Source organism: Tarenaya hassleriana, unplaced genomic scaffold (assembly GCF_000463585.1).
Source record: "Tarenaya hassleriana unplaced genomic scaffold, ASM46358v1 Cleome80, whole genome shotgun sequence".
Taxonomy (NCBI): Eukaryota; Viridiplantae; Streptophyta; class Magnoliopsida; order Brassicales; family Cleomaceae; genus Tarenaya; species Tarenaya hassleriana.
In genome coordinates, this window is record NW_010970491.1 from 206641 (window position 1) to 221890 (window position 15250).

A 15250-nucleotide genomic window follows, 5' to 3' on the forward strand; every position below is an offset into this window, starting at 1 on the left:
GACGCCATATGAGATATGGACGGGGAAGCGTCCCGCGTTGTCGTTTGTCAAAATTTGGGGTTGCGACGCTTATGTAAAGCGTCAGACGACTGATAAGTTATCCTCCAAATCTGACAAGTGTTTATTTGTAGGCTACCTGGTGGCAGAGCCCCTTCCATAATATATGACTTCTTATCGTGCTTGAGAACAATTCTCAAGTTCCGATACCAGTCTAAGAAGTTCGTCCCGGTCAGCTTATCCTTCTAAAGGATAGATCGCATCGTCAAACTCGGTACGCTACCGGTTGACGCCATGTCCTACAAAAAGACAAAACAGAACGAATTCTTATCGTGCTTGAGAACAATTCTCAAGTTCCGATACCAGTCTAAGAAGTTCGTCCCGGTCAGCTTATCCTTCTAAAGGATAGATCGCATCGTCAAACTCGGTACGCTACCGGTTGACGCCATGTCCTACAAAAAGACAAAACAGAACGAACAAAAAACAAAATGCAGATTCTATCAATGATCTACTACCAGCTAGTCAATCATCAATCAACGATAACATAGATGCATACACAAGCTATATTCCCATAAAGAAAACTAACCCTATAACAATTTTCTATATGGGACTAAGATCCGTATTTCACATAAGAATGAATTGTTACACCCGGGACGCAGACTGGTCGGTCCTGTACCTGGACCGGTCGGTCCACGTGAATTCGGTCCGTTCGGTCTGGACTGGTCAGTCCGTTTGGTCTGACTGATCAGTCCGTTCGGTCTGACTTTCCAGATAGTTCGGACCAGACCAATGGTCCGGACTTTCGCCCCTTCAGTCCGTCTCTCCAGTCCATCTCTCTCGGACCAATGACCTAGACCGGACGGACTGGCTAAGTAGTCCGTTCGGTCTAGACACCTTAGTCCGTTCGGTCCAACAACTTGGTCCGTTCGGACTGGATCATCTAGTCTGTTCGGTCCAACAATTTGGTCCGTTCGGACTGGATAATCTGGTCCAGAGATAAACGACGAAACCCTAGACCGTCCGGTCCAGAGGACCAGACCGTTCGGTCTAGGCGGAAAAACACGACCAGATCACGTTTTTCGTCGTTTCGGCCCCGATTTAGATCCGAATTCAACCCGGTTTTCGCCTGTGAACTCAGAACTGAAACCTCTTGCACACTATGCAACAATGAACATAAAATCTACTCTAGATCCACAATCAAATCATGCAGAGAAACCAGAATCTGATACCACTGATGGGATTCCTAGAATCTCATGAGCGAATCTAATTCCTAAGAGATTAGTTCTAGGGTTTGCGCAGTGGATGTAAAACAAAAATTTGATAAAACCCTAAAACCTATCATGCATGATCTTGTGGAAACCTTAGAATGCTTACCTCAATCGATCTGGGGCCTGTATCAATTGATGTGTTCGTCCGATCACTATAGGCAGGAAGATTACCTAGCCCTCTACACATATCCACACCTCGGGATGGATTCCAACTTTTGGAACTTGTCTGCTAGGACTCGAATCTTCTATTTGATGATGTGCTTTGAGAAAAACGAGACTTAGACGCTCTAGACTCTCCAAAAGGTCTCTTGAAGTTCTCTTAGTCGGCCACAACTTATTAGGGTTATTAATCTCCTTTCTATAAAGTGATTAACCCTAATTCCGGACTTTTAAAAATTAATTCTGAAACCTAGACCGAACGGACTGCTAAGTAGTCTGTTCGGTCTAGACACTTGGTCCGTTCGGACCAGCACAAAGCACAGTCCGTTCGTTCGGACAGGTCAGTCCGTTCGGTCCAACAATTTGGTCTGTTCGGACTGGATCCTCTAGTCTGTTCGGTCCAACAATTTGGTCCGTTCGGACTAGATGCTCTGGTCCGTTCGGTCCAGATTGTCCGTTCGGACTAGATGTTCTGGTCCGTTCGGTCCACTCCTGGACCGAACGGTCCGGACCTCGTGTCCAGGTTTCTCGATGTTTTCTCGTGCATTTGTCTTTCCCTGCGTACATGACCCTGTAGGCTCATTCGATATAGCAGTATAACCCAAAATCTCTATTTCGGATATACAAGTCATAAGCGGTCTCTAGCAAGACACTATGATTACCTATGTCGAATAGAGTTTGTTCGTGATCTTACGAACGCCAGTGATGATTCCGGTTGATGATCCTTTTGTATCGCGATATCATATGTCGAACATAAGGCATGAACAAGTCACCTTATCTGATTCGACTGCTTTCTCGTTCACTGAGCTCGACTATCTGAAATAGACGACGTTTGTCTATAGTGCGGCCATATATTTCTACAGTCTCGCTCACACGAGGGGCCCAACGATATCTCTCTCTTTTACGAGAGGTACAAATCCCGTCTTGACTATTTACAATCCAGTACATGATTCGTTTCGTACCTGATACACGCCTTTATAGTCCTCCTATTACGCAGAACGTTTGACGTATTCAAAGCACACAACTCCTCATGTTGGATTCCGTAGATATCTCAGGTCTTAGGATCCTACAGTGACTAGTGTGATCAGTGTGACCAGTGTGACTAGTGTGACCAAAACTAAATTTTGAACGGTGTGACCAGTGTGACTAGTGTGACCAGTGTGACTAGTGTGACCAAAACTAAATTTTGAACGGTGTAACCAGTATGACTAGTGTGACCAGTAGGACTAGTGTGACCAATGTGACCTGTATGACCAGTGCGACCAAAATTAAATTTTAACGGTGTAACCAGTGTGACGTATCTTTGTTTTCGTTGTCAATCTGTTCCATTATGCGCCTCTTGCATATTCTTCGACAGATTTGTTATGCATCTGTCTCATTTTTATAAAAAACCACACGATTCACTTTAAAAATCATAAAACTCAAACTCAAAACACAAAGTTTATGTATCGAACCAATCTCTTGTATTAATGAACTTACCTTCAGTTTTTGTCATTTGTTCTGGCTTAGACCGACACACGAAGAAGAAGATATAAGATCGGCGGTGAAGATATGTTCAACGAAATAATCATTTTTCGAAAATTTTAGGGGAAAAATGGAAGAGTTGAGAGAAAGATAATAGTAGAGAGAGAAAATTAATAAAAAAATGGAAAGTTATCAAAGTGTGAGAACGAGAGAGATGAATTCAAAATGACTACGTAAGTGGAGAAGTGTATGACGTTATTGTTTTGAAAGGTTAATTATGTCTTTTGTTTCTTTTATTTTTTTTCCAAAATTTTAGGGTTTTATAGAATATGTTATGAAGGCTTTGTAACAAGCTATATTGCCTATTTACATTCACATTATAACTTTTTCGGAATTATTTTTTCTACCAACAGAACCTTTTTGTCATTCAGAAGATTATGTATTTTCCACTAAGATTTTTTGGAAAATAAAAAAATAATATTTTTGTTATTTTCCTAAGTTTAACAGGCGTAGGATTATGGCTGATATTGTATATTATATAATATTAGATTGATACGATATTTGAAAAGCCTAGATTGGTTAAATTTGCGCTTCTCTTCTTTTTTTTTTTTTATTTAAGTCAAGCTATTTTTTTTACTAAATATTTTTAAAATTAAAATATCGTCTAATAAAAAGTCAACAGAAGACGAAATGAAACTATATAGCGTATTTAAATCAAGAAATTAAACTAAAAAAATTTAAAACTGTCGATTCAAAATCTAAAATATAAGATATAAAGGAGATTTAACATGTAATATCAGATTGACATGTTACTGAATAAGAACAAGATATTTAAATTGATTTTCTCTTTGTTTTTAAGCCAATTTAATATTTTCTATACATCTTGAAAAATCTACGAGTTTTTTTCCCCTTTTAACTGTTGTGTTTTTTTTTTGGTGTGGGGAGTGGGTGGATGGGTGGATATCCTACCACAAGCAGTACAGCACATTAGGATTTCCTTTTGCAGCCTCTCGTATCATTATGAGACATTTGGCGTGATGAATGAGATTTCTTCTTTAACACCAAAATAATGACACAACAGAGGAAAATCCACGACTAGTTTTCCATCTTCGGAGTTCGGACAAATCCCATCTTTGTCTTAACAAATTATTATCTGTCTTCGATTTTTTTTTTCATATATATATATATATACACACGTATATTTTATAATTATTTTTTTTTTATAAATATTACAATCCCACATTCGATTCAAAAATTGGATTGGGTGGAATATTTTTAAATTTTGAATTAAAAAATTGGTTGCGTTTCCCACATAAATGAAAGATGTATATATTTATTTTGTATGGGAAATGGGGTCAAATTTAATTCAAATTTTAAAAATATTCCATTCAATTCAATTTTATTTGTAAATTTATTTTTAATTTATAGTCTTCCATCTCTTGGAACAGCAGAGGAAGTTTGAAATGTTGAACCAAACGCTCCTTCTCTAGGTCCTCCTCCGGGTCCTTTCTACTCTAATGACGACTTCTGCCTTCAGATCAACCACCAAGCGACCAACGCCGCTGCCCAAATCCTCCACCAGTGGCGACGACGGAGAATCTTCTTCCTCCGCCCGGATGTCGGCTCCCAGGAGGCACCGGAGCTTGAGTCGATTCTCTCACCGTCGCATGCCGGATCTGGACGCCGAAGTGACGCCCGCCAGGAACGGGAAGTTTGTCAATACTTTTCGGGGTTCTGGGTTCCCGGAGATTAGCCTCGACGACTTAGCCGTCGAGTTCTTCGATTCGTTCTCCGCCGACAGTAGCGGAATCAGCGGCGGAGAGAGAGGACGATCTGGTTCGAGGAAATTCGGCAGCGGAGGAGTCGATAACGAGTCGACGGTGTCGCAGAGGCGGGGACGGTCGGTGTCTAGGGCTGCTCTCGGCGGGGGCGGCGCGGATCCGGAGAGCGCGAGACAGCGGCGATCGGTTTCAAGACCTCCAACAAGAGCCGACGCTGGTGATAGCGGCGGTGTATACGGAAGCGCGAATTCTGGGCGGCGTCGATCGGTGTCGAGACCGCCGTCGAGGGGCAATGTCGGTGAAAATTGTGGTGGAGCAAGAAGCGCAAATTCGCGGCGGAGATCGATGTCAAGACCTCCGGCAAGGGGCGAAGCCGGTGATAGGGGCGGAGATACAGCAATCGCGAATTCTGGGCGGCGTCGATCGGTGTCGAGACCGCCGTCGAGGGGAAACGCCGGCGTTAATGGCGGTGGTGCAGGAAGCGCAAATTCGCGGCGGAGATCGGTTTCTGTTGTTCGGTGCCGTATAAGCGATTCTGAGGTGAAAATTCCTAAAAAGCTTATTGAATCTTCTGTGAATTTGCATTTTTCCTGGGCCCCTATAGTATGATGATTGTTGGTGGTGGTCGATTTGATGTGATGTTTCTAAGCTTTTGAAGTTGAAAATGGCACAATTTAAAGTGATGAACTTTTTACTTCCAAAAGTAACTTTTAGAAGAACATTCAGAATTATGATTTTGATTTGTTTTGCAATTTAAGGGGAACTCTCTTACTACAGATCCTGCTTGTCTGCATATGGGTTTGGTTTCTGGATTTGCTTTCTCACTCATATATCTATGTCGTTTCAAGCACAGAATCAGTGACAAGCTAAGGCTTGGCTACCTTTTATCATCGTGTATCAGCATTAGTGTATAATTCGTTAATATTGTTGTATTATCGTCCAAAGGAGGTTTGGCTTGTTGATTCGGTTTGTTATATCGTCATATCTGGATTACATTCATTGTGAATCGGAGAGTAAAAGTACCTGGAATGACATGTATTTGCGGGTCTTTCTGAAATTGCAGAGCGATGTGGATCTTATTCAGAGTTCAAGCAATCGAGGAAAGTTGAAGAGTTATGTTGGTGGAAATGGCCAAGTTACTGGATCTCATAAGCATCCTGCTTCAGTTCATAGACCAAGTCTAAGGAGGTCTTTTAGCCAAAATGAAATCAAGTACCATGATGGCTACTCTGTAAGAATTACTTATCTTTGTCAAGGCTATAACGAAGTTTTAGTTCATAATCCTTTGTTCAAAGAATTTGGTAACAGTGAGAGGCCTGATGACTCTTTCTAGCCGATGATTTCATCTCACCTAACTCCTTTTACCGAATGTGTTCAATCACATTTCACTTTTGAACTGACGGGAAAAAACTTTACGGATGTTTCAGAGCCATTCCTCAGCTATCACAGACGATGAAGGAAAGGACACACACTCTGGCAAGCATGGAACTGAAAGGATAATTCGAGCTGTATACACTCAGAATAAGGTTTGGTTTTATGAAATGAAGAAAGATCTTTATGCCACAAATTGTTGTCAAGCTAAATGCCTCACTAAGAGTCAGACGGATGGACACGGGTCGGGTATCCTGATATTCGGGTTAACCGAACCTGAAACTGGAGTATCCAAGATGATTTTCGGATATATGCGATACTCTAGTCTCTAACCCGACTTAAAATACAAAATTTCGATTTTTTTTCAAAATATATATCATATATTAGGAGTTGACTTGGATTGGATACCCGATTTTCGGGGTAAAAATGTCATTTTATTATTTATTTGGGTGTCCGGGGTGATACTGTAATACCCGATGTTGGACCCAGATACCCGAATCAGAATTCAATTTTCGGGGTTTCTTCACTTTATAATCTAATTAATTCTCCTCCACCCGTACTGACTATCTTTTGTTTCATGGCCCGTTTGCTGTATGGGATTGGGAAGAGAATTTGATTGTAGATTACGTTACTTGTGAGTTTTATGAAGCTATTTGGAAAGAACTAAGCAATGCTCTGGAAGAGATTAGTACAGAATTCGAACTATGACATCCTATGTTTCATTCATCCAAATCGATTATTTAATTCTGGAACGTTGTCTCTTCTAACATAGTGGATCTTGTTGGTACAGGCAAAGGCCAAAACAAGGAATTCTCTGGGAGATTGTGATTCCAAAACTCGCCATGATGTTACCTCAATTACAAAAGATTATGCAACAAAATTAGTAGAGGTACAAAATGATGCGTGCATCAGTCGTAGATAGTTTCTATTATCAAGGAATATCTTAACCTATGTAACATGCCTTAGTCTGAGGAGCGTAAGAGGGATCTGCTGGCCGAGATTTTGTTAGAGGAGCAGCGTGGTAAGGAGCTCTCGAAGATCGTAAAGGGATTACTAACCGAAAGTGGTTCTGAAGTTAGCCAAAAGCCTTCCCGGCCACGCAAGGTGTGGTTTTCGAATTCTCAGACCAGACAAACTGGTCCTTGTTACTTAAAGTTTTGTGCCTTTGTATTAACAATTCACTTTCCAGAGGAGCAAGGACAGGAGCAGGATATCGACATGCTTAACAGACGAGGCAGAGAAATACATCGAGGAATTCATCTCAACTATCGAAGACACGGATTTCTCGTCACTGGACGACGAAAGGAGCGAGACAAGTTCGAATTTTGGCGTGGTAAAAACGTATACAGCTATTCCCGAGGCTGCCCCAGTCGAGACAGATGGAGTTATGCTTCCTTGGCTGCAATGGGAAACTTCAACAGATTCTTCTCCACTCCGATATCTGAGCAAATCGTTAGACACACCACCTGTAACGAAATCTAAGATCTGGGAATCTGATTCATCAGCTCAGGTAATGATTTTTCCTTCCCTTGGTACAGTTATAAATGCACAAGCTCCTCAGATACCTCTGCTAGACATTAGCATTCTGTTGTTTTGTGGCTCTCTCCCCTATAAAGGGAGAGCTTGCGAGTTCGAATCGATATAGGCATCTGAAAAGTTTGATCAAATTATGAGATTAAACGAGTGTGGAATATTGATTCCCAAAGTGCGGGGAAAACAATAGTTAGAACCCTACACATTCTCGGGTTCTGATCATGAGCTGCAGATCGAGTTTCCATCGCACTGTCTCCCTTGATCCTTGTTTTTATTTTGCATTTTTCGATAGGATGTGACTTCTGGGCGCGACATGAGCATCCGCTCCATCAGTAGCATGGGAAGCTGCTCAGCAGTGAAATCTTCTGACCCGGGAAACAGCCGATCGTCGGGGGGACAGAGAAGATTGAAGATAGATGTTGGGGATTACCTGAAGCAACCGAGCAACGCTGATTTTGTGTATGAGTCGTGGAAGCTGAGGCACAGAATCAGTTCGGGAAGTCTTGTAATGTGCAGCCGTCGTCTATTGATTTAAAGCTTTGCAATGCAAAAAAAAACCCCAGGTTTAGTTTCTTTCTTATCCCTCCTCAATGCAATTGGACCATAGAGATGAGGAGTTTTTTTTAAACTTTGTACAGATGTTTTCATGGTCTCTGTTTTGGTCGGAGGATCAGTCTACATGGCAAATTACATCATTACATAAAGACCCAATTCATGAAGTTGTGTGTGTGTATTGTGGAATGATTGGAGTTATGTATCTACTCTAAAGCTAAGGACAGGGATCCGGTTCTGTCAAAACTCTGAATTTGGAGTGACTCGGTTTTGGTTTGGTTTGAATATTTATTACCAGGTAAAACTTGAATAAAAAATGATAAGGAAAAAATGTATAAAAAATTGTCATATAAATTATATATCCATAAAACTAGAAGATACTCTGACGTAATCGGAGAATTTGGTAGTTTATTGCTCGACAAGGCTTGGAAATGGACGAATCCTTTGTCTCCGTGATTGATGAGCCGTCCGAGGTTGCTGTCCGGTTGCCTTCGCCAGTTCCGCTCTTAGCGTTATCGCGTGGTTCTTCCTAGAATTCGACTGCATTAGGGTTTTGGTAGTATTCAACGTTTACAGCTAAACGGGCGATCTCACTCCTTTCCTCCTCTTTCTCGACTGGAGACGCGAAACGAACGTGAATCAGCGTTTGGTTTTGACAGCATTTCGCCAGATTTTCAAGAGCTGAGATTACAGCCTCCCACCGGCTGCCTTCCGACTTCAATTCAGCGGTAATCCTTTATGACCCGAGGATCCTCACTTGTCTGCACGTACCCAGTTTCTTTGCATCCATTCGTTTCGGTCTCGCAACCTTACGCATGTTTTTTTCTTGTCAGAGACCAATTTCTTGTCGTACAAGTATATGTACGGTGCTCTCGTCCCGATTGATCCTTCTCATGGTCGTATGTAGGACCCTACCTACACTGGCCGAACAGATTTCTCAGCGGTATTTCTCACGTTGGGCTTCCGACGAAAGTATTCCTCTCTTCGGGTTGCAGCGTGTCTATGGTCCATCTCGATGCTCGCGGCGTTGGATGCCAAAATGAAATAAAAATATCCAAACTCAGGTGGTCTAACGATAAGAAAATATGTAAAATATATTGTTACTTCGGATTTAAATCTAAACGTGAAGAGTGAAGAGATATATTTATCCATACTTTTTAATCATTTGGAGGATGTAGTTGATCCCGAATTATAAAAAATAAAAGAAAAAGAGAAAGAAAAAACCCACCTTGTGTGTGACATATGTCCAAAAATATCTTTAAATATTCTCTAAATAATACAATACCTTAAATGATAAAACTAGGTTACTAATTAGCTTAGATTTAGACACAATTCGACAACATCAATTTTCATCCTATGCTGAACCGACTGAAGAACCGGGTTCGTGATCATGGTCACGAGAAGTTCACCACATTCCCCTCTAGGATTAGTTGCGTCAGAGTTGCTACCGGTCCTTCTGTTGGTTTAGTGCTCTATGATGTACTGTTTATGAGCTTTATTCAGATACATTTGATGTATTGGTACTTTCTTGGGTTTTATGAGAGTATTTGATTCATTACATGTTCTTGCATACTAGATCTGTTATGAAATCCGTGTATCATTATGAATGATACTAAACTCCCTAGTCTTGTGTCGTTATGGGAATAACGACATAATAAGACTAGTATGATACTAAACTCCCTAGTCTTGTGTTGTTATGGGAATAACGGCATAATAAGACTAGTATGATGTGTGATTGATGATCATAGCGATGATCATAGGTATTGGATACGATCACAATCATAGGTATTCGTTGGAGAACGGAATACTGGATTGACCCGCATGAGATTGTTACATGGACTAGCGTCATGACTTGAATCTCATATGACGGTTCCATGATTGGATCCTAAGACCTGAGATATCTACGGAATCCAACATTAGGAGTTGCGTGCTTTGAATACGTCAAACGTTCTGCGTAACAGGAGGACTATAAAGGCGTGTATCATGTACGAAACGAATCATGTGTTGGTTTGTAAATAGTCAAGACGGGATTTGTACAGTTCGTAAAAGAGAGAGATATCGCTGGGCCCCTCGTGTGAGCGAGACTGTAGTAATGTGTGGCCGTACTATAGACGAATGTCGTCTATTTCAGACAGTCGAACTCAGTGAACGAGAAAGTAGTCGAATCAGATAAGGTGGCTTGTCCATGCCTTATGTTCGACATATGATATCGTGATACAAGAGGATCATCAACCGGAATCATCTCTGGCGTTCGTAAGATCACGAACAAACTCTATTCGACATAGGTAGTCATAGTGTCTTGCTAGAGACCGCCTATGACTTGTATATCCGGAATAGAGATTTCGGACTATACTGTTATATCGAATGAGCCTACAGGGTCACACACGCAGGGAAGGACGAAACGTGCGAGAAAACGACAGAAAACGACGGAAAACGACGAGAAAACGTGCGAGAATGGACGGACCAGAAGTCCGGAACGGACGGTCCGCCGTGCAGACCCGACGGTCCGAAACGGACTGTCCGTTCCAGAAGGTCTGGAACGGACGGTCCACTAATGCCAGACCGTCCATTCTACGTGCTGGAACGGACGGTTCTCGTGTATTTCTGGGCCGTCCGTTCCGGGCTTCAGTTTTTCCGAAATTAAACCGAATTAGGGTTAAATCACCTTATAAGAAGGAGATTAAAAACTCTAACTCGTATGAGACTTGGGGAGCCGACTTTTGGCAGAAACTAGAGAGTTTTTTGGAGATCCAAAAACGAGTTCTAAGTCTCGAGATTTCTCGGTGCACATATCGAATAGAGATTCGAGTCCTAGCAGACAAGTTCCAACCGTTGGAATCCATCCGGTGGTGTGGATACGTGTAGAGGGCGAGGTATTCTTCCTGTCTTTCGTGATCAGACGTGTTCTTCGATTGATACAGGCCCCGGATCGATTGAGGTAAGCGTTCTAACGTTTCTACGATTCATTAGAAGCATGGTTCTAGTGTTTATTAAATTTTTGTTTTACTTCCGCTGCGCAAACCCTAGAATCGATCTCTTAGGAATTAGATTCGCTCATGAGATTCCAGGAATCCCAACACCTTCGACCCAATGTTACGGCAATCCGTATTGTTACAGTGACACGTGAATCAGGTATAAATTTAAAACTCGGTGCATTGATACGACCCATTGTACAACATAACGGTTCCGTTGCCTCGGTACAGCCTTGTATTAATGGTTGTACTTTGTCCGACAATCTCTACTACAACACTTACAGAGTTATGTGCGGGTTCACCTCTTGTCTGTGCATAACGGTTTCGTACAGCTACATAGGATCACTTTTTCAATAATGTAGTAGGTATATAGCATGTTCTTTATTCATTTGTTTTTGTGTATAAGTAGAGTTTGTACAAAGCATTTTTGAGATATACGAAAAGCATATTTTCCCAAAAGCATTCTGTGTTCCTTTAGCTCTAAACGTGTTCTTCAAGTTCTGGAAAAGTGTTCTTCGTCTTCAAGTTGCAGCAAGGTAAAATGGTATCAGAGCGACCTTAAACCCTCTTTTCTTCTTTTTCTTTCTTTCTTCTATCCTTCTATCCTTTTTTTTTCGTTTATTTACCTAGTCTTCTTATCTTTCCTTCTCTGAACTATGGAAGACAACTCTTCTTCTGCAACCTCCTCTGCATCTGATTTACCCCCAACACCACCAACCCATCAGCCTAACCCAAATCTTTCATCCACCTGTTGGTTTAGTGCTCTATGATGTACTGTTTATGAGATTTATTTAGATACATTTGATGTATTGATACTTTTTATCTTTTATGAGAGTATTTGATTCATTGCATGTTCTTGCATACTAAATGTGTTATGAAATCCATGTATCATTATGAATGATACTAAACTCCCTAGTCTTGTGTCATTATGGGAATGATGACATAATAAGACTAGTATAATGTGTGATTAATGATCATACAGATTATCATGGGTATTGGATACGATCACAGTCATAGGTATTCGTTGGAGAACGGAATACTGGATTGACCCGCATGAGATTGTCACATGGACTAGCGTCATGACTTGAATCTCATATGACGGTTCTATGGTTGGATCCTAAGACCTGAGATATCTACGGAATCCAACATGAGGAGTTGCGTACTTTGATTACGTCAAACGTCCTGCGTAACAAGAGGACGATAAAGGCGTGTATCAGGTACGAAACGAATCATGTGCTGGATTGTAGATAGTCAAGACGGGATTTGTACCTCTCGTAAAAGAGAGAGATATCGCTGGGCCCCTCGTGTGAGAGAGACTGTAGAAATGTGTGGCCCAGGAGGACTATAAAGGCGTGTATCAGGTACGAAATGAATCATGTGCTGGATTGTAGATAGTCAAGACGGGATTTGTACCTCTCGTAAAAGAGAGAGATATCGCTGGGCCCCTCGTGTGAGCGAGACTGTAGAAATGTGTGGCCGCACTGTAGACGAACGTCGTCTATTTCAGACAGTCGAACTCAGTGAACGAGAAAGCAGTCGAATCAGATAAGGTGGCTTGTCCATGCCTTATATTCGACATATGATATTGTGATACAAAAGGATCATCAACCGGAATCATCTCTGGCGTTCGTAAGATCACAAACAAACTCTATTTGAGATAGGTAGTCATAGTGTCTTGCTAGAGACCGCCTATGACTTGTATAATCCGGAATAGAGATTTCGGGTTATACTGCTATATCGAATGAGCCTACTGGGACACACACGCAGGGAAGGACAAATGCACGAGAAAACGTCGAGAAATCTGGATAAGTGGTCCGGACCGTCCGGTCTAGGAGTAGACCGAACGGACTAGAGAGTTCAGTCCGAACGGACCAAGTGTTGGACCGAACGGACTGACCCATCAGTTCGAACGGACCCAGTTATGAAACTGGTCCGAACAGACCAAGTGTCTAGACCGAACGGACTACTAAGCAGTCCGTTCGGTCTGGGGTTCAGATTTAATTTTAAAAGTCCGGATCTAGGGTTAATCACTTGGATAAGAGGAGAAATAGAACCCTAACACTAAGGGGTCGACCTAGAGAACTTTTCAGACCCTTTTTGGAGAGTCTAGAGGGTTGAAGAAGTGATCTTAATCTCTCTTTCTCAAAGCACATCATCGAATAGAAGATTGGTGTCCTAGCACACAAGTTCCAAAGGTTGGAATCCATTTCGAGGTGTGGATACGTGTAGAGGGCGAGGTATTCTTCCTGCCTATAGTGATCGGACGAACACATCAATTGAAACAGGCCCCAGATCGACTGAGGTAAGCGTTCTAACGTTTCTACAAGATCATGCATGATAGGTTTTAGGGTTTTATTAAATTTTTGTTTTACATCCGCTGCGCAAACCCTAGAACCGGTCTCTTAGGAATAGGATTCGCTCATGAGATCCCAGGATAACCCAACAGTGGTATCAGAGCCTGGTTGCTCTGCATGATTTTGTTAGAACCCGATCACGCACGTTATAGGATTTGAATTGTTTGAATCCGTGTTTGCTTTGATGCTATGCATGATTTGATTATGGATCTAGGGTATATTTCATGTTCTTTGTTACATAGTATGAAAGAGGCTTATGTTCTGAGTTCACAGGTGAAAACGGGGTCGAAATCGGATCTGAATCGGGACCGAAACGACGAAGAACGTGATCTGATCGCGTTTTTCCGCCTAGACCGAACGGTCTGGTTCTCTGGACCGGACGGTCTAGGGTTTGTCGTTTCCCTGGACTAAATGACCTCAGTCCGTTCGGACCAAGATGTTGGACCGAACGGACTAAGGTGTGTAGACCGGACGGACTGCTTAGCCAGTCCGTCCGGTCTAGGTCACTAGTCCGAGAGAGAAGGTCCGAAGGGGCAAGTCCGAATGGTCTGGAGAGTCGGACCGAATGGACTGAAGAGTCAGTCCGAATGGACTAACCATTCCAGACCGAACGAACCGACTATGACCCGAAGACCGAACCGCCTAGACCGAAAGGTCTAGGACCCGACGCTTCACCAAAATTAGATTTTGCGTTTCGGGATCTGGTTTGAGCAATCGTTGCTTAAAACCGATCAACTGTGATTCAGAATAACATGATTCTTTCTTATGGATGGTCCATAGTGAATGAATGTATGTAACTTAATCAAGATATTATATATACTTGATTGAGTGAGAATTTCGGGATTAGGATTGTACAATCGATTGGATTGTCCATTCGGATTATGAACAATCGTTACACAGAAACCAATTAGATCTAGAAGCTTTACGAGTAAAGCACTTGTCAAGGCCTCAATCGTACGTGTCATGGGCCATGCCAAAGCTGGGTGTGCCGTATTATCTTGGTGAGGCAAGATGGAGAAATGGTGGTTCTCATAGCTTGAAAGTAGATGCTTGATCTAAGTGTGGTTTCGAAAATCCCTTATGTAATGCTAAGTGTGTACCTCCCATTACTAGAGCGCCTGTCAAGGCATCGATCGTCCGTAACACAGGTCATGCCAAAGCTGAGCGTGTCGGATTATCTTTGTGAGGCATGGTGGGAAATCGTGGTTCCCACAGCTTGAATATGGTTTACCTTAGGTTAAATTGTCAAGTTTTTACTTGAGACTTAACGGTACAGATGAGACGAGTATGCAATGATATTTGATATCATAGTCTCATAAAGGATCTAAGAGTCACGTTGGATGTGATCGACATTAGATGTCTACCTAAATATCATAAAGATGGGTGTAACAATCCATTCTTATGCGAAATATGGATCTTAGTCCCATATAGAAAATTATGATAGGGTTATTTTTCTGTATGGGAATATAGCTCGTTTTTGCATCTATGTTGTTCTCAAGCACGAAAATTATGATAGGGTTATTTTTCTGTATGGGAATATAGCTCGTTTTTGCATCTATGTTGTTCTCAAGCACGATTGTTCTCAAGCACGATAAGAAGTCTTACGTCCTGGAAGGGGCTCTACCACCAGAGCCTGCAGCTAATGCCATGAGGGCCGTCAAGGATGCTTGGTTGAAGCATCAGACTGACGACATCGAGATCTCTTGTCTCATGTTGGGAAGCATGGCTCCGAATCTGCAGAAGCAGTTCGAGGGAAAGAGCATGTTTGATATGATCGAACAACTCAAAACCATGTTTCA

At 41.9% G+C, this 15250-nt stretch overlaps 1 protein-coding gene across 1 annotated transcript; it reads left to right on the plus strand.

Annotated features, from left to right (window-relative positions):
* Nucleotides 1-4335: 4335 nt before the first annotated feature.
* On the plus strand, nt 4336-8292 carry LOC104803143. Its single transcript, XM_010527023.1, has 7 exons — nt 4336-5209; nt 5733-5900; nt 6097-6195; nt 6831-6929; nt 7007-7144; nt 7230-7550; nt 7866-8292. Exons 1-7 carry the CDS (start codon nt 4406-4408, stop codon nt 8106-8108), a joined length of 1872 nt encoding a protein of 623 aa, XP_010525325.1. The 5' UTR covers nt 4336-4405; the 3' UTR covers nt 8109-8292.
* The last annotated feature ends 6958 nt before the right edge of the window (nt 8293-15250 follow it).

What these genes read in the sequence shown, in the direction of transcription:
- LOC104803143 (XM_010527023.1), top strand. Translation starts at nt 4,406, where the DNA reads ATGACGACTTCTGCCTTCAGATCAACCACCAAGCGACCAACGCCGCTG. An exon ending in AGTACCATGATGGCTACTCT is followed by an intron (nt 5,901 to 6,096) that starts GTAAGAATTACT and finishes CGGATGTTTCAG; the next exon opens with AGCCATTCCTCAGCTATCAC. An exon ending in AATCTGATTCATCAGCTCAG is followed by an intron (nt 7,551 to 7,865) that starts GTAATGATTTTT and finishes ATTTTTCGATAG; the next exon opens with GATGTGACTTCTGGGCGCGA.